We start from the raw sequence: 24975 nt of genomic DNA, 5'->3' as shown, positions 1-24975 counted from the left end.
TAGTCAACATCACCCCAATGCCATTGCTGAAGATTATGATTCCTTCAAATTTTATATCCCTGATGAACAAAATTCTGATGCAAATTGAAAACATTCTTAACATTGGTAAAACTGTCTTAAGGGGGGAAACAAAAAACAATTTTTTTAAAACATTGAGCGATTCACCTATGGTCTTTTGGTAACAAAAATAATTTCTGCTGCACCATTATTAATCCAGAGAAAGCTAGACGCTTATTTCGTCGGATATATCCTCCAGGTTATTTACAAAGTGATAGCTGGTTTTTCGAGACATCCCTAGTTTTAATTTGCTTGTTTTCTGACACAGAATTGTAATAGAAGGTACGCTAAACAATTTCAGTACCTTGTAAGGCACTAATTTCTGATGTGAGAGGGGGCAGCTAGGCTGCTACAACAACGATTAAGGCCAGAGACAGGAAGGACAGAATCCTTGCGTGGTCACGGGGCACCAATACTGTGTTTCCAGTTGATAAAAGTTCCTTTGTGCTATAATGCAATGGGGGAAATGTAACAGGGAAGCTTAATCTAGGATAAATCGGGCTGAAGATGATGTGTCTGGGTGCTCCCCATCAAAATTAAGTTGGCTTGCTTTCCTACAACAAGCTAATTCAAGCTGCAATCTTTGGTCCTTCAGAGAGCATTTCTGGAGTGTACAAGGTGTGTTTGTGTGGGGTAGCTTTGATTTCCTTTCCAAAATAGGAATAAAAGCTTTTACAGGCACATCACTCTCCTTCCCTGCTCTGCCAGCTTCTAAGATTGGGTTGATCAAATATGGGGCATTCACATCTGAGCTGCAAAAATGGAGCCGGCCACCAGATGGCAGCAAAGGGGTTGCTGTAAACTCGTGGCCACCCCCTAACCATCCTTTTGCAGGTTTGCAGTCCGGGTTTAAAAGCCATGCTGAGAGTTAATTCAAGGAGTCTGCTGAGACTCCTTGGAATCTCTCTGGGTCAACCATATACAAGCAACTTTCTTATTAAAAGATATAGATGTGATTAATAATTGGACTGCCACCTTTGGGACATTTTTGAACCTCTCTGTCTAGCTTCCAGTCCTAGGATTTTCTACTCCTATCCAAGGTCAGCACAAAACATATCTCTAAGATGGTGTAGATCCCACCAAATCTTTGTAGGGGGAGAAAAAACCTGTATTTTTTTTAAATCTCAAGAAAGGAGATTAAAAATTCCTTTCTCCCTACTTTTGCCCTGCCAGCAGAGCTTTCTCAGAATTGGATCTTTTCTCTTTTTTCAATTTTCCTCTTTTTCAAAGTTTGCAGTTTCCTTCACGCCATCATGGCCTACCCACATTTTCATGAAGGCCCACTTTGATCCTTTATTGAAAAGCCTTGGTGAAATCCAATTTTTTTTCTACCGGTTCTGTGGGCGTGGCTTGGTGGGCGTGGTGTGGCTTGGTAGGCGTGGCTTGGTGGGCATGGCAGGAGAAGGATACTGCAAAATCTCCATTCCCACCCCACTCTGGGGCCACTCTGAGGTGGTATTTGCTGGTTCTCCGAACTACTCAAAATTTCTGCTACCAATTCTCCAGAACCTGTCAGAACCTGCTGGATTTCAACCCTGAAAGACCTCCTTTCTTGGGCCTGCGGTACCCACAAAAGGAGCAGGAGATGAGAAATGTTCCTTTTTGTGTACTTCTTTAAGTCGTCTTGTTTTAGCAACCCAAAGTCAATGGAAAGCCCTGGCATCTGGGGAGAAGAAAGATTTAACTTAGTCTTCTAATACCACACTTTCCCACATTGTTTTTTTTTTTTTCTACACAGTTCCTTGAACAAGCCACCAAGGCAACACCTTTGTCTTTAGGATTAAATTCTGGGCAAGAATTAATTGATTTTGTTGGCTGTTTAATATAGGGCTGTGCAGAACCTTTGAAGAAGCTGCTTTGGAACTTCTAAGCCTTTTAAAGCAGCTGCCTCTTTGTCCAAATTTCCCACAGGGACTCCCCAAGCTAGGGTAAGATAAGTCAAGATGGCATCCATGATGGTGCGAGTGAAACTCTGCTCTTTGTTATGTGTGTGGCAGTGCAGATATGGCTTCTATCACTTGTCTGTGACCACCATACTGAATGTTCTTTAAACCATTTTCTTTAAAGCATTCCAGAGTATGCTTCCAGGTGATGCTTTCCACTTCACTGGGGATGGTGGTATGTAGTGGTGATATTCAGCCGGTTCTATCCGGTTCTGGTGAACTGGTAGCGGCGGCTGTGGGAGGCTCCGCCCACCCACCCAGACATCATCACATCCCGTTTTTGATGCTCTGCTCATGCACAGAAGGCTCTGTGCATGCGCGGAGTTGGCGTGTGTGAGTGAAGCGAGTGCGTGCACACACACGCTCACATTTGCGAACCAGTAGACAAGGTAAGTGATTACTACCCCTTGTGGTGTGGGAGGGAGGAAATCTATGTAGTTGTGTGCACACATGTATGTAGCTTCCTAAGCAACCACAATTCTTGTGGAGGTGGGAATGGTCAACGTAACAATTTGGGACGTGGCGGGAAGGGGGGGGGAGAGGAAGAAGCAGCTTTGTACATTTCCTGAAGGATTTGTACATCCATAGTGTTAAGTAGAAAAGCAAAGCACCCTCCACGTCACTGGAGGAAAATAAATACATAAAGCGGCACAGAAACAAAAAATTGGGATGATTCTGCAAGAACGGCAGTATGGAATATATTGCAGCAAACGAATGACTCATCCAGGGTAGCCTTGAGACAAGCAAATTTACCCTTTTTAAAAATTTCTCTAGGCAAATGCCTCCTTTACCAGATTCAACTCAGGGGAAAAAATATATATATATGAAGTATAGCTAGAAATTTGGCGGCAGAGAAGAAGCACGCCTATGGGAATATCAGTTCACTTAAACAGGTGTGTAGTTTGACAAAAGGCTCCATGCTTAAGTTTCGTAGTTAATCAACCTGGGGTAATCCTCGAATCAACTCGGTTGCCTCTTTGGGTCAGTGTTTTCTAGATGCTCCTCACCATGAAAGCGCCAGGCACACGCCAGACCACGATGCATTCGCTCCACACCATGAAAGCGCCAGGCACACGCAAGGCCACGATGCATCCGCTCTTCACCAGGAAGTCCCAGGCACACGCAAGACCCCCCAAAATGAGAGAGTACCGACTCCCTGGCAAGAGGGTACATGTACAGTATTGGGTAGAAATCGTCACACACGAAAATAAAGATCTTGATGGCCCTCCGAGAAGACATCACCACGGATTCTACTTCCCCACAGTCCATTTCATCTCTGAGACCAGGGCCCTGCCCTTGATTTGGAGTTTTTCTTTTTAAAAAAAAAAAGACCAAAAACTGTCATGAAGTGCCTTAAAGTTGACGTGAACTATCGAACACAATTTTTTTTCAGTTGTTCATAAAAGGTATCATATATATATATACAAAACTGACCCCAACCAGTGAGGCCTTCTTTTCACAAACCAAGCCTTTCAGGATTAAAAAAAAAAAAAAAAAATCAAAACAGTGTTTGTAGAGTGTGCTTTAAAATCCAAAAGTCCCCATTCTCAGGCTCGGTTGAGGAGGGTTGTCCTAAAAACGAAAAGACAAAAGGTTACTGTCACAGGTTCTTTTAGGTGGCAGCAGCCAAAAAAGCGAATGAAAAGAGCCTTGATAGTATGGTGGTCTAAGCACCCTGTTATTAACACAGCTGCCTGCAATTTACTGCTGGTTCGAATCTCTCCAAGGCTCAAGGTTGACTCAGCCTTCCATCCTTTCTAAGGTAGGCGAAATGAGGACCCAGTTTGTGGGGGCAATAAGCTGACTTTGTATAAATATACAAAAGAATGAAAGCTATTGCTTAGCACATTGTAAGCCGCCCTGAGTCTCCGGAGAAGGGCGGCATATAAATCAAATAAAAAAAAAAAATCCTTGGTTGAATAAACAGAGGCATGGTATCAAAATCATTAATACCTAATAATTTATAAATCCTTGGTAAGGCCACACCTGGAATCCTGTTGAGGATGTTGAGACTTTGGAAAAGGTGCAAAGAAGAGCAAATAAGATGATTAAAGCCCTTCATACGTTTTTGGAGACAAAAACGTATGAAGAACAGTCGCAAGGATTGGGTATGGCCAATCTAGAGAAAAGAAGTACCAGGACTGACATGATTATAATGTTCTGGTATTTGAGGAGCTGCCACAAAAAAAGGGGGCTCACTCAGGGGTGAAATGCTACCGGTTTGGACTGGTTCACCTGAACCGGTAGTTATAAAAGCTACCATTTCGGGCGAACCGATAGTAAAAAAATGCTACCGGTTCAGATGAACCGGTATTTCCAACAATCAGCTGTGCCGCGCTTTCTAGCAAATCTAAATCGCATGGCAGAGCTGTTCCTCCCCCTCACTGTTCTACTTACCTTAGAAAGCCTCTTTTTTCAGTGCTGCATGGTAGCGCCTGCGGTGCACCTGCATGCGTGCAGCGAACCAGTAGCAGACTCCAGACCATTTCACCACTGGGGTCACTTATTCTACAAAGCACCCGAGGGCAGGACAAGAAACAATGGGTGGAAACTAATCCAGGAGAGAAGCAACCTGGAATTAAGGAGAAACTTCCTAACAATGAGATCAATTAACCAGTGGAAGAGTTTGCCTTCAGAAGTTGTGGGTGCTCCATCACTGGAATCCCAAAGATGCTTTTTCAAGAGGCAACTGGACTTTCTGGGTTTTTTTTTGAAGATGTTTCACTTCTCATCCAGAAGCTTCTTGGATGAGAAGCAAAAACCAGAAAGTCCAGTTGCCTCTTGGAAAAGCACCTTTGGGACAACCATGGCTTGGATGACTGAGAATCCCCATAGACATTCATCACTGGAGGTTTTTAAGAAGAAACTGGACAACCAAATTAAAATGTATAGGGTCTCCTGCTTGAGAAGGGGTTGGGCTACAACACCTCTAAGGTCCCTTCCAGCTCTATTTTGACACTGGGGAAATGTACCCCCAAGTCAGTGGGCTCCAAAACCTAAGAGAGCCCATACAAAAATGCAGGTCATTATGCAACGCACATACACAAGCAATTCTAGTGTTCACTGCTCTCTACTACACTTTTTCTACTAGTAGTATAGGCGCTGGCTATTTTGTGGGCATCTTATCATCTCACATCTAATGCTATGTGATTTTAATGCTGAGGAGAAGTCAGTCTATGTTGATGTGAAACCTCAGCTTCCCTTGACTTCCCACTTAAGTTTTCTCTGAGAACCTCAAAAATCGGGCTGATGAATTAACAGAACAGCAGAGTTGGACAGGACTTTGGAGGTCTTCTAGTCCAACCTCCTGCTCAAGCAGAAGACCCTATACCATTTCTGACATATGGCTGTTCCAGTCCCTTCTGAAAAAAACCCAGTGATGGAGCACTGGAGGCAAGCTATTCCACTGGTTAATTGTTCTCAGTGTCAGGAAATTTCTCTTTATTCCAGGCTGTTTCTCTCCTTGGTTAGTTTCCATCCATCGTTTCTTGTCCTGCCTTCTGTTGCTTTGAAAGATAAGTTGACCCCCTCTTCTTTGTGGTAGCTGCTCAAATACTGGAAGACTGCTATCATGTCACCCTAACCCCTTGTCTTTGTTAGATGGGACATACCCAATCCCTGTTGTGATTGTTCTTCATACGTTTTAGTCCCCAGTACCCTAATCATGAAATTTCATACTTCCTTTGTATAAGGAACACTGAAATTGTCTTGGTGTTCTGATTTCTGAAGATGATTTCCAGCCAGGCCTCAAAACATATGCTCAAAATTGTCTACAGGCAAAACTTGTCAGTGCACAAAAGTTTTGCCTGTTGTCCCCTTCTTGCGAAACGTGCTATAAAAGCAGGCCAAAACCACAGGGTGCTTTAAATGGAATTACAGTAAATCCAGTTAGTAGAAAGCAGACCTCTAATCCCTGAATAATTCAGAACACTCCCATTGGATTACTCCTCTGTTGGGAAAAGATGAAAATGGGGTTACTGTGCTAAAATCCTGAGATGGTAAAAGGAAGATAATTCTTCTAGGTGTTCCCCAAGTTAAAACACGCACGCACAAATTAACAGAGGGACGCAGTGGCTCAGTGGCTAAGATGCTGAGCTTGTCAATCAGAAGGTTGGCAGTTCAGCGGTTCGAATCCCTAGTGCCGCATAACGGGGTGAGCTTCCCATTACTTGTCCCAGCTTCTGCCAACCTAGCAGTTCGAAAGCAGGTAAAAAATGCAAGTAGAAAAATAGGGACCACCTTTGGTGGGAAGGTAACAGCGTTCCGTGCGCCTTTGGCATTTAGTCATGCCGGCCACATGACCACGGAGACGTCTTCGGACAGCGCTGGCTCTTCTGCTTTGAAACAGAGATGAGCACCGCCCCCTAGAGTTGGGAACGACTAGCACATATGTGCTAGGGGAACCTTTTTACTTTTAAGTACTTCAGATCAGATGTTTTAATACTTTTGACTGTCTCCATGTTTTTTACTGTTGTTATTGTTCTTACTCTTTTAAAAAATTTTTTTTTATTTTAAATGATAACGTACACTTTGAATTATGAGCTGCCCACAGTTGTTTGTTGTGAGATGGGCGGCTTACAGAAAATAAACAAATAAATAAATACTTCCTGGAAACCTTAAAATGAGAAAAGATTGGGGAGAAAAAGCTTAGCTTGGTCTATGGTCTACCATGCAAGGAGTTTTTGACCTTAACCATTCAAACATTAAAATTGGGGTCTGCAGCAGGATGAAAGGTCAGGATGTGACCACAACTTTTAGGACTGAAAGTTGCATTCTGACCCATGTAAAGAAGGGGGCAGGGCTTTGATCACATCTTGGTGGCCATCATCTCAATCTCTGTCCGCGTTCCGGAGGAACTCCTGATTTAAATAGTCTCCTCCCCCTTCTCAGTAAAGAAGCATAGTTTATTTCTTTGCTCCATATTCAGAATGGCGAGGAAGGTTTTGTGGCTTTGAGTTGGCCCAAGATGGTTGGTGGCTTGGTCACTAGAAGAACTAGGGAGGCAAGTCTTTCTTTGAATGTTCTCCTTTCCTTTGTGGCCAATAGGACAATTACTTGTGCAGTTGTGTTTTTGTTTTCCTGAGTATGAGAAGCTCTACTTTGCATAATGGCTAAGTAGCCTTTTTGGCTTCATTCCAGCAACATCTTTGCTTCCACATTTATCAATAACCGTGATTACCTGAGAGTCTTCCAGCTGTCTTTCTCCATGTGGTTTTCTGGACCTTCACTTTCAAATGAGGCAATAAACAAAGCTGGAGGAGGAAGAAAAAGACAGATAAGTGACAGGACGGTTGATCAGTTTGTGATGATAATAATGTCAGAAATATGCCATTTGGGGCTGACTCGGTAGGTAGGTAGGTGGGTTGGTGGATTGATCGATCGATCGATAGAAAGATATAGATTGATATATAGATACAGAAAGATAGAGATGATAGAGGGGGGATAAAAATAGATTAGGTAGGTAGGTAGGTAGAGAGATAGGTATGTAGAGATAGAGATAGATAGATAGATAGATAGATAGATAGATAGATAGATAGATAGATAGATAGATAGATAGATATGGATGGATGATAAGTAGATGGATGGATGGATGGATGGATGGATGGATGATAGATAGATAGATAGATAGATAGATAGATAGATAGATAGATAGATAGATAATAGGTAGGTAGGTAGATGGATGATAGATAGATGGATAGATAGTTGATAGGTAGGTAAGTAGGTAGGTAGAGAGAGAGAGACAGAGACAGAGAGAAAACAGAGAGATAGAGAGATAGAGACACATATTCTATCAAATGTGGTTAACTCTGTTCTGTTCCTCATTGACCTCAATCCTACTTTTCTAGAATGGCATTATGGTCAACAGACCCATCGCATACATTCTTCCAACTGAAACTCCAACAGCAGAAAAAAATGATTCTATAGAAAACATCAATGAATTTTTGTGATTTAGGCTTAAATTGGTCCAGAAAGGGATTGGCCTTTCCTGCTCAATTCTACAGCTCTTCTGTACTTGCAGAAAGTATAAGTGTGAGAGCTTAAAAGGCAGTTGTGGGGAACTATTCTTTTTTTTTTAAGAATAACCACCACCACCCCTTCCCCCGCCCCGAGTCTCACCTTCTTCACTGTAAATAGGTGCAGTGAGCAGGTAGCTCTGAATCTTCCGGTCCTTTTCGAAAGGACATTCCACCTGTTTCCATGTGACAAAGTCGTGGATTTGCCTTGAAATTTCCCAGAATTTCTGCAGGAGATCCACACCGACCGAAAACAGATGGAAATTTGTATTATTAACATCATGGAATCAAAAGAATCCCTCCCTCCACATTAAAACCATGCCTAAGAAATGGCTGCTTGTCATCCGTGTCAGGAAATTTCTCTTTATTTCTAGGCTGGCTGTCTCATTGGTTAGTTTCCACCCGTTGCCTCTTATCCGGCCTTGCTTTGTCAAGGAGAGGAGGACAAACACTCCTCAGGGCATCCCTACACCTTCCTTGCTTATTGGTTCAGAAGTCACATTCCTGTTAGGATCACTTTAGCTTGTGTTCCACTGCAATCTGTTTTTTTCCCATGAAATCAAGACTTTCTCCTGCATGCAGCATGCTAAAATGAGCAAAGTGTCATTCAAAGTGACAATAGTCTATTCTATTCTATTCTATTCTATTCTATTCTATTCTATTCTATTCTATTCTATTCTATTCTATTCTATTCTATTCTATTCTATTCTATTTTTTATTTTTATTTTTATATGCCGCCCTTCTCCGGAGACTCAGGGTGGCTTACAATGTGTTAAGCAATAGCCTTCATACTTTTGTATATTTTATACAAGGTCAGCTTATTGCCCCCACAAACCGGGTCCTCATTTTACCCACCTTAGAAAGGATGGAAGGCTGAGTCGACCTTGAGCCCGGTGAGAACTGAACTCACAGTAATTGCAGGCAACCGGATGTTAAATGCTGCCTTAGTAGGAGGCATTAGCCTCCAACGCCACTCAGGCTCTATTCTATTCTATTCTATTCTATTCTATTCTATTCTATTCTATTCTATTCTATTCTATTCTATTCTATTCTATTCTGCTTTCTATTCTGCTTTCTATTCTATTCTACATTCTACATTCTACTTTCTATTCTATTCTATTCTATTCTATTCTATTCTATTCTATTCTATTCTATTCTATTCTATTCTATTCTTCCCTATCCCTATCCCTATCCCTATCCCTATCCCTATCCCTATCCCTATCCCTATCCCTATCCCTATCCCTATCCCTATCCTATTCTGGATTTTTACCAAATGGAGTATCTACCAGTTTACAACCAGTTTTTTTTCTGCAACAATAAATCTGAAATATGTGTTCAGGGTAGCTAAGTGGAGCAAAGACCTTTATTTTTTAATTGTGATATGTGTGCATTGAAACATAGTTTCTAAATTCTGCAATCACCCTTGAGGCTTCACTGAGGCAAACTTATTCCGGAGGATAGTAATGAAAACAAAAACAAAAACGAGCATAAAAGTAGCAAAATGGCCTCTTTTTTTAAAAAAGGGAGCGCTTTTTTTTTTAATTTCAGTTGCCATATTCACCCCATTTATTGCATGCTGTGTGCATTTATTGTACATTGCAAAATGGCTGCTTACCTTGAAGTTGATTTGTCCATTCGGCAAGTGGTTGGTGTGTATCTTATGCAGGAAGTAGATATCTTTAATGAAAAGATTGAAAACGGGGATGACAATTTTCTCCCGGTTGCTATGTGCTGTCTGAGATCTCTGTGCCGCCCCTTGGAGAGCCGTCCGATAGTTACAAAAGTTGCTTGAGGGATCCATGTGATGCTATTTCCAAAGAACAAGAAGAAGCAGGGGATTAATCAGGAATTATCGTTACTTTTTTTTCTTTTTTTTCTTTTTGTTAATATAATGATGGCCTGATTAAAAACTAGAATAGAGGTAGAAATAAGAATACACACCTTTATATAAAGTAAGAGTTAGTTTGGAGGTTGAAAGATGATACCGTGTTTCCCCGAAAATAAGACCCTGCCTTATATTTTTTTGAACCCTGAAATAAATGCTTGGCCTTATTTTCGGGGAGGTCTTATTATTTTGGGGCATGTGGAACAAGTTTGGGCTCCTCCTGCCATCTTACCTGATTTCCAGCTCTGTGTTTAAATATTTTTGGGGAGGGCTTATTTTTGGGGCGAGGCTTATTTTAGCGCATCCGCTCAAAAGCCCAATTGGGCTTATTATCAGGGGATGTCTTATTTTTGGGTAAACAGGGTATCATTATTATTATTATTATTATTATTATTATTATTATTATTATTATTATCCTTTATTCATTAAACATGAAACTCAGTCAACTGAACATTTAAAAATGTATCAAATATGATTGACTGGTGTTAATGGTGGATATGGGTTCCTGCCAGCATCCTAGATATCAACCAAGTATCTTCTTAAAATATATGATGTTCTGAGTAGCGCAGTTTTTTGCAGTTCCGCTGATGTTATTGCAGGAAGCTGCAATTTCTTAATGTGTTTTCTAAAATTCTTGGATATTATTATTATTATTATTATTATTATTATTATTATTATTATTATTATTATTATTATTATTATTATTATTATACCAATATAATGAATATTATTGTAAACAGTAAAGGGAATATTATCGTAAACAGAGTATTATTTCATAAAATTATTTGTACCCAGACAACACAGTTTAAATAAAAATGGAATTCTTATGTTATAAACTAAGATTTAAATAATGTTAATGTTACTGTTGATATTGATGTTGTTGTTGATGGTAATAATAATAATAATAATAATAATAGCGCCTTTGGGGCCTAATCCTTTTTATTTTCAGTTTTGTTTGAGATGGCTTGCTTTTTGTTAAATCTTGAATATAATTGTCCACCAGATGGCAGGCTTTCATGAGAAATGTGCCAATATGACATCTCTAATAAAATGGAACTTTGAGGAACTGCCTGCCTCTAAGTCTTCTTTGGTTGGGGGTGGGGGGAGGTGTTACTTGGAACCCTGACAATAGGTGGATTATGAATGGCCATCACCCTTGTCTTTCAAATACTATCAGCTCCAGCCACAGTGTGAAAATTGTTACAGTGGAAGAGGATCCGTCCAGCATGATATGGAAGGTTTCCCTCTTCAAACTGATGAAAATATGTGTAAAAAAAAAAAAAAAGCACCGAGAAAGACAGACTTTTAGCCAATCAAGGCACACCTGCTTGAGTGCCTGCTGACAACTGAGGAAATTCTTTATATATTATATATATTCTTTATATATATGTTTGCTGTATTGTTCTTCTCCTTAACTCTGAGCAGGGAACTATGGTTAAGCCCACCTCTTGTGCTGCTATATTCTGGCTTGTCATTGCTTTTAAAAATGAAAATGAAAATGAAAAGAATCTGTTGAGTGAAAAACCTTGACCCAATGCCGCAAGGTATGACATATTTACCTCTAAAACATCAAATTTGGCTGTTTTCACTTTGGACCATGTTTTCTTTAGCCGGGCAACAGGACTCAAGTTCATGCCAGCTGCAGAAAGGAAGGAAGGAAGGAAGGAAGGAAGGAAGGAAGGAAGGAAGGAAGGAAGGAAGGAAAGAAAGAAAGAAAGAAAGAAAAAAGGGGAGGGGAGGGAGAAAGAGAGAGAGAAAAAAGAGAAAGAAAGAAAGTGAAAAGAAAAGAAAAGAAAGAAAGAGAAGGGGAGGGGAGGGAGGAAGAGAGAGAGAGAGAGAAAGAAAGAAAGAAAGAAAGAAAGAGAAGGAGAGGGGAGGGAGGAAGAGAGAGAGAAAAAAAGAGAGAAAAAGTGAAAAGAAAAGAAAGAAAGAGAAGGGGAGGGGAGGGGAGGGAGGAAGAGAGAGAAAGAAAGAAAGAAGGAAAAGAAAGAGAGAGAAAGGAAGAAAGGCAGAGAGAAGGGGAAAGGAAAAGGGAGAAGAAGGAACAAAGAAAAAAGAAAGAAAAGGATTTTTAAATGCAAATAATTTGGAATATTTCAGCATGCATTTCAAATGCTTTTCTAGCACCAATGGTCTTTCATAAAACTTCACTCAGGACTCTCTTGACTCGTGTCAAAGGGAAGCTTCTGCAGACATGTGGATTGTCCTAAGCACATTAAACCATTCAGAAGCCAAAGGGTCAAAATGTTCTCAACCCCCTCTCCCCTGGCTTCTTCATTCTATATTCCTCCAATCCACCTTGAGGTGTTAAGTATTGGCATGCCCCACCTTCCAGCAAATTGAATCGTACTCTTTCAAGCTAATGTCCTATACGCTTTTGATAAATCTACTGCTTTTCCACCTAACAGAGGTCTTCCTGGCTTGCATGTTTTCTTGTGCGCATCATCATCTGTTTTACAGTGATGATAACTTTGTCTCTGAATCCCTGCATTGAGCAAATCCTGCCCTCCAAACCGCAGCTTTTACAACAAGGGGGACCAAGTTTTGGACGAATGTTAATAGTTGAGCAGGGCACAGCATGCAAGAAATAAGGGGGGTGTAAGGTCTTGCCTCTCCAATCTTCCCAAGAAAACAGGACTCTTGAAACTGCAGTGGTTCCAAAAGGAGCTTTTCAGAGGTGGGATTCAAATAATTTAACAACTGGTTTGCCCAGCACCGAAAATGTGAGCATGCACACACACTTGCTTCACTCTCCCTTGCACTTTCCACACATGTGGTTTGCTCACGCGCGCAGCTTGCACGCATGCGCATGGCTTAGAAAACATGGCTAAATAGGATGGCATAGCGCTGGGGCAGGTGAGTGGTCCACCTGCAGGTTGCAACTACCGGTTCACCCAAACTGGTCTGAACTGTCCCAAACTGGCTGAATCCCATCACTGGAGCTTTTATTAAAAGGTTTGTGATAACAAGAAATCTAGGCAAGAACTGAAGCTTCTCACTTAAAACTAGCTATTTAAAGCAATGCTAACCAAAACCCTCCCACACTACATCATTGCAGGGAAACAGAAACAGAAACTTCATACAGATCTTAGCATAGTAATGCAGGAAACAGAAACTTCATGTACAGATCACTCCATTCCTCCCCTTCTTCCTCCCACCAAAATGCCAGCGTCCCTGTAGAAATATCTAGGACCTGACAGGGGGTTTGCTCTAAAAGGAAAGTACAGCTGAGATAAAGAACTTTCTGTTTTGCTCCCAAATCAGTTACTGGGAACTCTCAACCCAAATTGCTTAGCACATTGTAAGCCGCCCTGAGTCTCCGGAGAAGGGCGGCATATAAATCAAATTAAAAAAAAAAAGTTATTGGGAAAATATTTGCATACAGATAATCTGTAAAAAAAGAACTAACTTGGCACACACAACCCTAAATAGGAAGTTGATAATATCAGCTGTGTCATGCTGCCTGATTTAATATATCACACAGATATTTCTTTTAAGATTTAAAAATCTTTAAACAGAAGCTGTAATCTCCAGCTTTGACCGACAATTGCTTTTCCAGTTGTTTCCCCCTTCTCCCCTCTTACTAAAAGGAGTAATTAATTCCTGGTAGCTTTCTGATGCTGGCAAAACTGTTAGCTGCATTTCCCCACTTCTTCAGGAGGTTGAATCTCTCCTTGTTCAGTTTCCATCCATTATTCCTTGTCTGGCCTTTGGGTGCTTTGGAAAATAGCTTGACTCCCTCCTCTCTGTTCCAGCTCCTCAAATATTGGAAGACGGCTATCCTGTCTCCTCTGGTCCTTCTCTTCACTAGACTAGCCATGCCCAGTTCCTGCAATGCTCATCATATATTTTAGCCTCCAGTCCCCTAATCATCTTGGTTGCTCTTCTCTGCACTCTAACTAACTGCAGAGCAGTTAATATTAGTAGGAGATGACACTGATGTGCTAAATAGCTGACTTGCATTCTCAGGCTAAGTTTTTATCTACTCAGGTCTTATTTTTTACTGATGCTGTCATGCCCACAGAGACCTTACTCACAAATAATGGCCATCATGGAGTTGAAATTCCCAATGTTGAAGCATTCTCTTGCCACATCAATGAAAAATTCCACGATTCTTGTTCGCTGCTTTTTCTTCACCACCTGCAACATTAAAAGGATATTCAGTGAGAAGAGGGGAACCGTACTAATCGTCTCCTTTTAATGACCCCATAATCCCTTGCGGGGCGGAGTCTGGGCAACTGAATGGAGTTGAGTTTTTACTGGCCGGATGCCCTTCCTGTCAACAATGTGGAATTTTTTCCCCCCAGCAGATATATTCTCATTGTGCCCAGAAAGAGAAATAATTGCCTCTACCTAGGATCGAACTCACAGCCTCCTGATTGTAAGGCGAGAGCTCCACCTCTAGGCCACCGCACCACCAAAGAACCATACTAATACCACAGGAATATTAAACTAATAGCAGAGCCAACACATTTGTTGTTGGAAAATCGACAGGATGAATTCCATTTTTCATGGAAGTCTTCAGGGTTAGTACGTTGAATTTCTCCTCTGTCTTTTAGGAGAACACCAAAATCCTGCATGTTGAGTTGTTAGGTGCTAAGTGTGATTCCCTGCTTTAGGTATTCAGGGTTTTAAGTGCTTCTGAACTAGCAAGAATTTAAATAATTTCCTTCTAATCAGGAGAAGAAATGCATGAAAAAAAATGCCTCTAGTGAGCTAAATACGGAAAAGTGTTTAAATTTTCTAGCCTTAAAAGATAGAAACTGCCAAATATGTTGTCCCGCTTCTAAAAAGAGAAGATTGCTTTGATCCTGTAGGGTTTTGATTATGACAGCGAGAAGCCATAATTTTTAAGCATCATACTTGATGCAGAACATATTCTACCCTAAAACAAAACATTCCTCACTTCAAATATGCAAATAAATGAGACCAATAAGCTTAAAAGCTGATTTGATTCAACTTAATTACAACGGCTGTTGAATTCAGGTTTGGATTATCTCCTGATTACATATTTTATTACACAGATCCCACAAGGACTTCGAGATATTTCCTCCCAACAATGCTCTTAGGTCAACAATGACAATTATCCTTTAATACACCGAGATGTTTTTCTGCATAAAATATGGGCAATCAGCCGAGAGCGAGCCACGCAATGCATTTCATATCTGACCATGCTCTACTTGGCCATTTGGAGGTCTCTGATCACCAGAGACTGTGCAGATTAACCAATATGATGCAGGGATATCTCCAGGCCTTTAATCATCTTAGTTGCTCTTCTCTGCACTTTTTCCAAAGTCTCAACATCTTTTTTTGTAATGCAGGGAACAAAACCGGATGCAGGATTCTAGGTGTGGCCTTACTAAGGCTTTATAAAGCAGTACTAAAGCTTCATGTGATTTTGATTCACTGCTCCAATAGCAGGCAATTTTGGAAAATTGTATAACAGCGATGAATATCGTTGCTTGGAAAACAGACAGATAATGCCTTAACTTTCCAGCATGAATCAGGTCTAAATACTTTGATGAAAGTCACAGCAAAATAAAGAAAAGCAGATTTATTGGTCGACAGGAGTTGTTCTCCTGGCATGTGAATCAGCTACCCTCAAAACAGAGACATTGAACTGGTTAGTAGTACATCCATCCCCCAGTACATTCCTTTCTCCTGTGGATACTTACCCTACAAATCTCTGTTGCCACCAACATACTGAGGCAGTTAAACCAATTGTCGTAGGCTTCGAGAGTGTAAGTCTTCGTAACATCGCTTCGGCACTGAAAAATCAAACATCCACAGTTAAACCTGAGTCAAAATGAGGACACCGCTTCCAGCAAAGTCATCATCTCTTCTTCATAAGTAAACCCAGCTTAGATGTATGTTTAACAGATTAACAGAGATGAAAGGGACCTTGTAGGTCATCTAGTCCAACCCCTCGCCCAAGCAGGAGACCTTATACCTGTGATGGCGAACCTATGGCACACGTGCCACAGGTGGCACGAGGAGCCGTATCTGTGGGCATGCGAGCGTTGCCCTAGCTCAGCTCCAGCACGCATGCACATGCTGGCCACCTGATTTTCGGCCCTTCCGGGCCCACTGGAAATCAAGAAACGGGCTGTTTCCAGCCTCTGGAGGGCCTCGGGGGGTGGGGGGTGGGGAAGGCAGTTTTCGCCCTCCCCAGGCTCCTAGAAAGACTCTGGAGCCTGGGGAGGGTGAAAAACGGGCCTATCGAGTCCACCATGCCATCATGTGCCAAAAGCAGGGAAGAAGGGTGGGGTCACACACGCATGTGTGGGGGTGGTTTGGGGTGCATTGAATTATGGGTGTGGGCACATATGCGCGCAAACCCTCCGCACTCCCCCCACTTTTGGCACGCAATGGCAAAAAGGTTAGCCATCACTGCCTTATACTATTTCTGACAGATGGCAGTCCAGTCTCTTCTTGAAAGCTTAGTATAGCATTTTTAGTAGTTTAGTATTTTTTTTTAAAAAAAAATGGACCTCTCCCAAGTAGCAACCTGCTTTTAGGAGATTCTGAGTATGCGTGTGAAACAGCGATAGGATTTTCACAGTCCAAATGTGTACCCTGTCTATAGGTAGTCCTTGACTTACAACAATTCATTTAGTGACTGTTTGAAATATACAAACAATAAAAACAACAGGGTGGATTTGATTTAAATCAAGTTGATTTAAATCATGATTTAAATCACTAGTAAAAAGGCTTGATTTAAATCAATTCAATTTAAATCATAATTTTTAAAGAGGAACTGTCATCTCTGCCCCACAGCGGCTCCTCCTCTGACCTACTGTTGACTCACTGACAGTCCCAATATTGCAGAATATATAGCCTCATGCGACATAATGAAGCTCCATTTCATGCTGAATAAACTAAATTATTAATGTATCTTAAATAGGAAACTATCTTTAGATAGATTTTTTACTCCAAATGCATTTTATTAAAATAAATTTGATAAAAAAAATCTGATTTAAATAAAAAAAATCCATTTTTTTGCTTTTTTTTAAAAAAAAAAATCATGCATTTTTATCCATCCTAAAAAACAATAACCCCCACCCCACCCCCACAACAATCAAATGAACTACTTGATGGGCCCCATCCCACTGTGGGATACTCCAAGCCCGTTGGAAAATGCCAGGTCTTCAGGGCCTTGCGATGAGGGTCAAAGTGGGGGCCGTCTAATTTCTGAAGGGTTGACGCTCCACAGGGAGGGAGCCACCACAGAGAATGCTCTTCTTCTGGGTCCCATCAGACTGAATTTCTTAAAAGAGGGAGACCCACAAAATTATCTGTCTCCCCCCTCCCCCCATTCTGTTGGGTTGGATAGATGTCACCAGGAAAGGACAGTCCTTCAGATAATCTGGTCCCAAGCCATGTAGGGCTTTGAAGGTGGCAACCGGCAGCCTTGAATTGTATTCGGAAGCAGATCGGCAGCCAATGTGGCTCCCGCAAGAGAGGTGACACCTCTTCACATCTGGATCTTCCCAAAATGATATGAGCCGCTACATTTTGAACCAATTGAGGCTTCCTGATACTTTTCAAGAGCAGTCCCAAGAAGAGTGCATTACAATAGTCAAGATGGCAGGTGACTACGGCATGACTAGAGATTGTTGATTAATCTTTCTATTTCCCATGTCCGCTTCATTCAAATTTTGAAAACTCACCTTGTGGTTATCCAGGGAATCCACGTGACTGACTATCTGCATGAGATCTTCTGGATAAATGTTGCTTACCCTCTCCTGGAACAAAAGATGATCAAGATCACAGATGTGTAAAGAAGACACCGATGTAACATTAATTAACATTAAGAGGTGTGCTTTTCATCCCAGTGTAGACAACTGCCTATTACCAGTGATGGCGAACCTTTTTGGCACCGAGTGCCCAAACCGGAATGTGCATGCATGTGTGAGCTCCTGTTACTTGTCCCAGTTTCTGCCAACCTAGCAGTTCGAAAGCATAAAAAACATGCAAGTAGAAAAATAGGGACCACCTTTGCTGGGAAGGTAATGATATTCAGTGTGCCTTTGGCATTGAGTCATGCCGCCCCCATGACCAGGGAGAGTCTTCGGACAGCACTGGCTCTTTGGCTTTGAAACGGAGATGAGCACCACCCGCTAGATTCGGGAACGACTAGCACATATGTGCAAGGGGAGCCTTTACCTTTAGGTCAGAACAAGGACAAGGAAGGGCTCACTCACAAGTTCGATGTGTGTTAGCTGCTGCGCAAGGACCAGAGGGTCACAGCACACACTCAGAACGTCCTTCTGGGATGCCTGTGGCTTAGTTTTGAGGATGGCACCCTTGTCGGTCCCCGGTTGGCGAAACTTTTCTCGGATTTCTTGGTACTGATTGCGGGCAGCAAGAGCCATCAGAAGATCTTGTGTCATCTGGCTGATGATCTTCTTGACCGTTCCATTTTCCTAATCCATAAAATAGAAGAGTTGATTGAGAACAGGTAAATTATTCTGGGCAGGGCATTGGAGTAGAAGACCACCAAGGGCCTCTTCCAACTTGGTTATTTTGTAAGGGTAGACCTCTCCTTACAACTGTTCTTTTGAAGTTGCAAAGGCACTGGGGGAAAAAAAGACTTGTGATCATTTTTCCACACTTAAGACTTGCAACATCCCCATGGTCAGGTGACCCAAATTTGGTTGCTTGACCACTGGTGACTATTTACGACGGTTGCAGTGTCCCGGGGTCACGTGATCCCCTTTTGGGTACTTTTTTGGGACAAGGAAAGCCAGATTCACTGAACAGCCATGTCACTGAATATAGCAACTAGAGTGATTCACTTAACAACGGCAAGGACAAAGGTTGTAAAATGAGGGCAAAGCTCACTTAACAGCCATCTGGCTTAGCAATGGAAATTGGGGGCTCGATTGTCATCGTTGGTTGAGGACTACCTGTGTAAATTCTGTATAAATATTTTGAAAAGGCTGATGGGTTTAGAATTCAATCTCAAGCAAACGAATTGTTCCTGCCAAATTTGCTTAAGGCCACCACCTATGGGTTTTCATCACCGAGAAATATTCCAAGGCTACAAAATTTTTGCTTATATTCTTCCCTAGCTAAGGACTAGTGCTGCATTATATTTATAGCTGCATTCAGAGGTGGTATTCAGCCAGTTCAGGCAGGTTCGTCTGAATTGGTAGTGGCAACCTGTGGGTGGGCCTGCCCCCGCCCACCCGCAATCCTGTCCTATATTGCTGTGTTTTTGACGCTGCATGCATGTGTGGATGGCACGCGTGCGTGAATTGCACACTCACATTTCCAGTGCTGGGCGAACCGGTTGCTACAGTGTGTGAATCCCACTTCTGGCTGCATGGTATATGGGTGTTGCTGCCTCAGTCTTCTCTTTATACAGGTAGACCTCAACTAACGACCGCAATTGAGCCCAATTTTTTGTTGCTAACTGAGACGTTCGGTTAAGTGAATTTTGCTCCATTTTATGACCTTTCTTCCCACAGTTGTTAAGTGAATCAAAGTGCTCAATTTTTTTAAAAAATTTTTTTCACCGGTCAAACTGGTTATCGGTGTAATATGTATCCCAGCCTAAGTCCTGCTGTAGGTATTTCCCACCTGCCATCTTGGAGACAGATAATTAGGTCTAATCAGTTACGGCATCATCGTAACTGGAAGATTAAGATATAGAATTAGACAATCGGCAAAAAAATTTGGGAAAGAAACTACAAACTAACAACATCAACAACACATAAAGACAATCTTTACAAAATGTTCTACAGATGGCATTTGCCACCATCAAGAATGGCAAAGATGTTCCAAAACATATCTCCAGAGTGCTGGAAATGTAAACAGATACCGGGTTCCTATTGCCATATGTGGTGGACCTTGTCCAAAGGCAAAAAAAAATATATGTATATTTAAAAGAGATTTGATACAGACAGTACACTGCCATTGCAGAAATGGAAATGTTATCTATAAAAAAAGGAAAATTATAATAAAAATAATAATTTTAAAAAAGTGCTCAATTTTTTTTAAAAAATCTTCACCGGTCAAACTGGTTATGGGTGTAATAATATGTAGCCCAGCCTAAGTCCTGCTGTAGGTATTTCCCGCCTGCCATCTTGGAGACAGTCTCTGGCTTCCCTAATTAGATCTAACCAGTTATGGCATCATGGTAACTGAAAGATTAGGATGCATTTGCCTTGATGATGTAGATGCTAACATGCTCTTTGTGTGTGTGTGTGTAATTTAATTGGGATCTCAAAAATATGCTTAATGGACTTTGGTTAAACATCTTCATCCTGCCTGCGTAGGTGTGAATACCTCTTGAGGTTAAGCATCTCCGTTCAGACCTGAGACTTGAAAGAACAAGCCGATACAATAACTTGCTTCCTTGTTCCTAAAATTTCAGACATGTCTGCATTTTTGCCTACTTAGAGATGAAGAACTCATACAACAATGACCACATTTAAATTTTTAAAAAAATGTATTTTTTTTTAAAAAAAAGAAATAACAAATGGCTATAGGGAGAAGCTATAGGGAGATGCAAGGGATGTGGTGGCTCAGTGGCTAAGATGCTGAGCTTGTCGATCAGAAGGTCGGCAGTTCAGTGGTTTGAATCCCTGGAGCCGTGCAACAGAATGAGCTCCAGTTACTTGTCTCAGCTTCTGCAAACCTAGCAGTTCCAAAGCAGGTAAAAAATGCAAGTAGAAAAATAGGGACCACTTTGGTGGGAAGGTAACAGTGCTCCATCCACCTTCAGTGTTGAGTCATGCTGGCCACATGACCACGGAGATGTCTTCGGACAGTGCTGGCTCTTTGGCTTAGAAATGGAGATGAGCACCACCCCAAGAGCCAGAAATAACTAGCACGCATGTGCGGGGAACCTTTGCCTTCACCTTATAGCGAGATGCATGCATGGTTTTATGCCAGGAGTGTCCAACCTTGGCACCTTTAAGACCTGTGGACTTCAACTGCCAGAATTCCCCAGCTAGAAGCTGGCTGGGGAATTCTGGGAGTTGAAGTCCCCAAGTCTTAAAAGTTGCCAAGGTTGGACATCCTTGCTTGACACGATCATCTGCTACTTTGGCTCAGCAGACCATCTCGCTGAAACAAAACAGTTTGATAGAACAAGCAACAAAAGAGACAACATTTCTAAAACATCTGAAGTAAAATCAAAAAAATCCCTGCAAATAATCATTAAAAAAAAATAAACCCATCATCTCAAAGAGGAAATATCCCCTTTAAACCTTCCCCTGTCATCCTAATTTACCCCTTGCCACGGCCACACAGATGGGAACATCCTTCAACCTTGAAAGATTAAATTCTGTATATTTCTGCTTCTCCACCTAGTGAGCATTGGCATCTATGTCTCTGTAATTTGTTGAGCATCTGTGGAGGGGTTTTGGGGGGCAGGGAGGGGGTACATATTCCAGCTAGAGCTAATATTTAGTTTTTGGCTTGTCTGGCATTATTTTTTCCAGTGGGCCATTTGACATTTGTCAGGGTTCCTGAACAATGGCACATTCTCACTGGATTTAATTACTCGTGGTTTTAAATTGAAAATTGCAGAGACCTGGATTAATGGTTTATCTCTCCAACTTTGGAAGTAAGCCTGGGACATTTATAGAGTTGGTTTCTCTTCCACGGGGCCACATGATCCTGAATTGGCTGATGAGGGCTGTGTGATGATTTAGATTTGAAAGCAAAGAGGTGGCTTGGGCCATGCTGAGGTATGAAGTTGGCTTCAGAGGTGGGTTTCAGCAGGTTCGGACCAGTTCGATAGCAGAAATTTTGAGTTTTTTCCCATACGCCATCACTCTGCTAAACAAATAATTCCCTCAACACTGTCAAACTATTTACTAAGTCTGCACTACTATTAATCTTCTCATCGTTCTCATCGCCCATCTCCTTCCACTTATGACTGTATGACTGTAACTTTGTTGCTTGTATCCTTACGATTTATATTGATATTGATTGTTTCCTGATTGCTTATTTCTACCCTATGACTATCATTAAGTGTTGTACCTTATGATTCTTGATGAACGTATCTTTTCTTTTATGTACACTGAGAGCATATGCACCAAGACAAATTACTTGTATGTCCAATCACACTTGACTAATTAAAAAAAATATATATGAAATTTTGAGTAGTTTGGAGAACTACCACCTCTGTCTGGCCCCGCCCCCATCTATTCTCTGCCTCCCAAGTCCCAGCTGATTGGGAGGAAATGGGGATTTTGCAGTAACCTTCCCCTGGGGTGGGGAGGGAATGGAGATTTTACAGTATCCTTCCCAAGCCACGCCCACAGAACACCCCCACAGTAAAAAAAAATTGAATTGCCTTGAATCTGAAGCATTGCATATTTCTAACTTGCACCCATTTCCAGTTTTAGATATTTTTTTTCATGAATTTCGGGACTAGGAACCATGAGTTTATTACAACAAAAATAAATAAAATGGGGACGGGTTTGTACACTAATCCTGGTCACATTAGAAGTGGCTTTCTTTTTTCTTGGGTTCAGGATGCTTTTGACTTTCCAGTGGAAACTCAGATTAGATTCCATTAGACCAGAATAACCAACGCAAATAACATGTAAGCAACGTATTAGGCAGAGGAACACTTCTTACAGACTAATGCAGAATAGCAAGAGTTGGAAGGGACTTTGAAGGTCTTCTAGTCCAACCTCCTGCTTAATCAGGAGACCCTATACCATTTCAGACAAATGGTTGTCCAATCTCTTCTTAGAAACACTCCAGTATGGAGCACCCACAATTTCTGGAGTAAAGCCATTCCACTGATTAATTGTTCCATCAGGAAAACCCTAGAATTTCCTATTGGTGCCCCATCCCAATACAGCCACTTCTGACCCTGCTTAGTTTTTTATTGCCAGCTTATTATTTTTTTCCTTTTCCTTTTTAATTTTTTTTAATTTCCTTTTCCTTTTTAATTTAATTTTTAAATTAAATTTTGTTTGCCGCCCGTCTTGCTTTGAAGCAACTCTGGATGACTTACACCATTAAAAGCAATAAAAACCACAAAACCAGTTTTCTATCATCACCTTCCTGAGCCTTTTTACGACACCTTTTCTTTAATCAGATGTGGCCCCACCCATGGGACGCCTATTTTGGGAAAAGCAGCGAATTAAACCTGACTGCCAAAGAAAACAAGAATTTCCTTGCAGTCTACCAGTTTTGAAAGCATGTGCTTGCAAGCATGTTTTTAATCATTATCCATATGACCTCCACCGTGGCTTCTCCCCCTCAAGATGTGACATTCCAGTAAACAGCTGGACTGACGAATTGGAACATGTCCGGCTGACGACACTCTTAATAGTTAAGTGTCAAGTTTAATCATCAAAGGTGCAGTCTGCTTTATAGCTGTTAATGTTTTTAAATAAGCACAGACTCAATTACTCTTAAAGCTTTATGACCAATCTCAAAAGATCATATTTTTTATTTATTTATTTTTTAAAAAGGCCTTATTATCTTTACATTTTGCATTACTTAATACCGCGTGGTGCGTTCTTCAAAAATCATTTAGTAGAAACATCTTGGCCCTCATATGAAAGCGAGTGCAAACATTCATCCAAGCAAACTGACCTGCTGGAGGGGATTTGGTTGGAACCAAAACAAAGATTAGTTTTTTTCAAAGCAGCAGTCAAAAAATTGGGCTGCTTTAATGAGTTGCAAAGAGGTGCTTTGTCAGGTCTGAACCCTTTGTCTGTGGAGATTCTCAGGCATCCAGGTCGTGGTTGTCCCAAAGGTGCTTTTTTAAAAGGCAATTGGATTTCCTTTTTTTTCCCTTGAAGACGTTTCGCTTCTCGTTCAAGAAGCTTCTTCAGTTCTGAGTTAGAACAGTGCTAACTCAGAACTGAAGAAGCTTTTTGGATGAGAAGCAAAACATCTTCAAGGAAAAACAAAGGAAGTCCAGTTGCCTCTTGAAAAAGCACCTTTAACATCTGAACCAGGGATGGGTGGCTGGGAGTTGGCAGGGGTTCGGGAGAACCTCTAGCTAAGATTCTGTACAGTTCAGAGAACCCCCAAATCAGTGGTGGGTTGCTCCCGGTTCTGTCCAGTTCTTGCGAACCAGTAGTAAAAATGGCGGGAGACTCCGCCCACCCACCTGGACGTCATAATTGATGATCTGCACATGTGCAGAAGCTTCTGCGTGCACACTCCCGTTGCAAACCGGTAGTAAAGATAAGTAAAACCCACCCCTGTCCCAAATCAAACTCCTGGCTGGCCTCACCCATCCCACCCCTCCCAGGAGTCCCCACATGATCCGTTTTGGATGCAGGTAAGTGCAGGGTGTGCACAGAGGCTCAGGGAGGGTAAAAAATGAGCTACCAGAAGTTTGGGAAAGCCAGAAAGGGGCCTGTTTCCAGCTTCCAGAGGGCCTCCAGAGCCTGGGGAGGCCATTTTCACCCTCCCGGAGGCTCAAGAAAAGCCTCCAGAGCCCAGGGAGGGCAAAAAGCCCCCCACCAGAGCCCAGGGAGGGCAAAAAGCCCCCCCCCAGAGGGCCTCCAGAGCCTGGGGAGGCCATTTTCACCCTCCCGGAGGCTCAAGAAAAGCCTCCAGAGCCCAGGGAGGGCAAAAAGCCCCCCCCCAGCCGTGGTGCAGGAGGCCGACTAGGCCACGCCCACCATGGCCATGCCCACCCAGCAACTGGGCCGAGAACCCATTGCTAAAATTTTTGAAACCCACCCCTGATCTGAACCCCTTCTCCAAAATAAGTGTGCAGAGAAACACCGCTGGCAAAATAATGTCTTCCTAATAGGAGTTTGAATTCCATCTGTTGTATTTATCCCATTTCTGGCTGTTTCTTTGCCTAATGTGTCTAGGAAGGGAAGTTTAGGGATCTATAAATCCTTACTCTGTTTAGAACGATCGATTCAAGCTCCTGTCTTGGAAGTGAGCAAACACCACAGCAGCAATGTTAGGTAGCAAAAGGAGGAGGCTTGTTTGCTTTCCAGAAAAGAATGGAAGAAAAGGCAGCAATCAAATCACAAGCCCGGGCTGCATTCCCACAACCAATAAATAATTGTGGCTATCAAGAGCAACACATGATACTATTCTGGCAGCTGATTCAATGCGTTGGGTTTTT

The 24975-nt window shown here is 41.8% G+C and overlaps 1 protein-coding gene across 2 annotated transcripts in view; it reads right to left on the bottom strand.

Moving 5' to 3' along the window:
• Positions 1-1277: 1277 nt before the first annotated feature.
• The window catches only part of RASGEF1A (RasGEF domain family member 1A), a 260770-nt gene continuing 237072 nt past the window's right edge, over positions 1278-24975 (bottom strand). For both annotated transcript variants that reach the window (XM_034424908.3, XM_034424910.3), the window contains 9 exons: positions 18104-18325; positions 17570-17644; positions 15575-15667; positions 13937-14039; positions 11459-11538; positions 9630-9821; positions 8118-8241; positions 7180-7252; positions 1278-3572 (listed from right to left, as the gene is read on the bottom strand). In XM_034424908.3, the coding sequence (XP_034280799.2) occupies positions 3548-3572; positions 7180-7252; positions 8118-8241; positions 9630-9821; positions 11459-11538; positions 13937-14039; positions 15575-15667; positions 17570-17644; positions 18104-18325 (987 nt within the window). In that variant the 3' untranslated portion in view covers positions 1278-3547. The remainder of the gene's footprint in view (positions 3573-7179; positions 7253-8117; positions 8242-9629; positions 9822-11458; positions 11539-13936; positions 14040-15574; positions 15668-17569; positions 17645-18103; positions 18326-24975) is intronic.

This window comes from Pantherophis guttatus, chromosome 6 (assembly GCF_059756535.1).
Source record: "Pantherophis guttatus breed Tessera chromosome 6, ASM5975653v1, whole genome shotgun sequence".
NCBI classification, from domain to species: Eukaryota; Metazoa; Chordata; class Lepidosauria; order Squamata; family Colubridae; genus Pantherophis; species Pantherophis guttatus.
The sequence above is the reverse complement of the archived record's forward strand: the minus strand, read 5'-3'. Positions and strand labels throughout refer to the sequence as shown.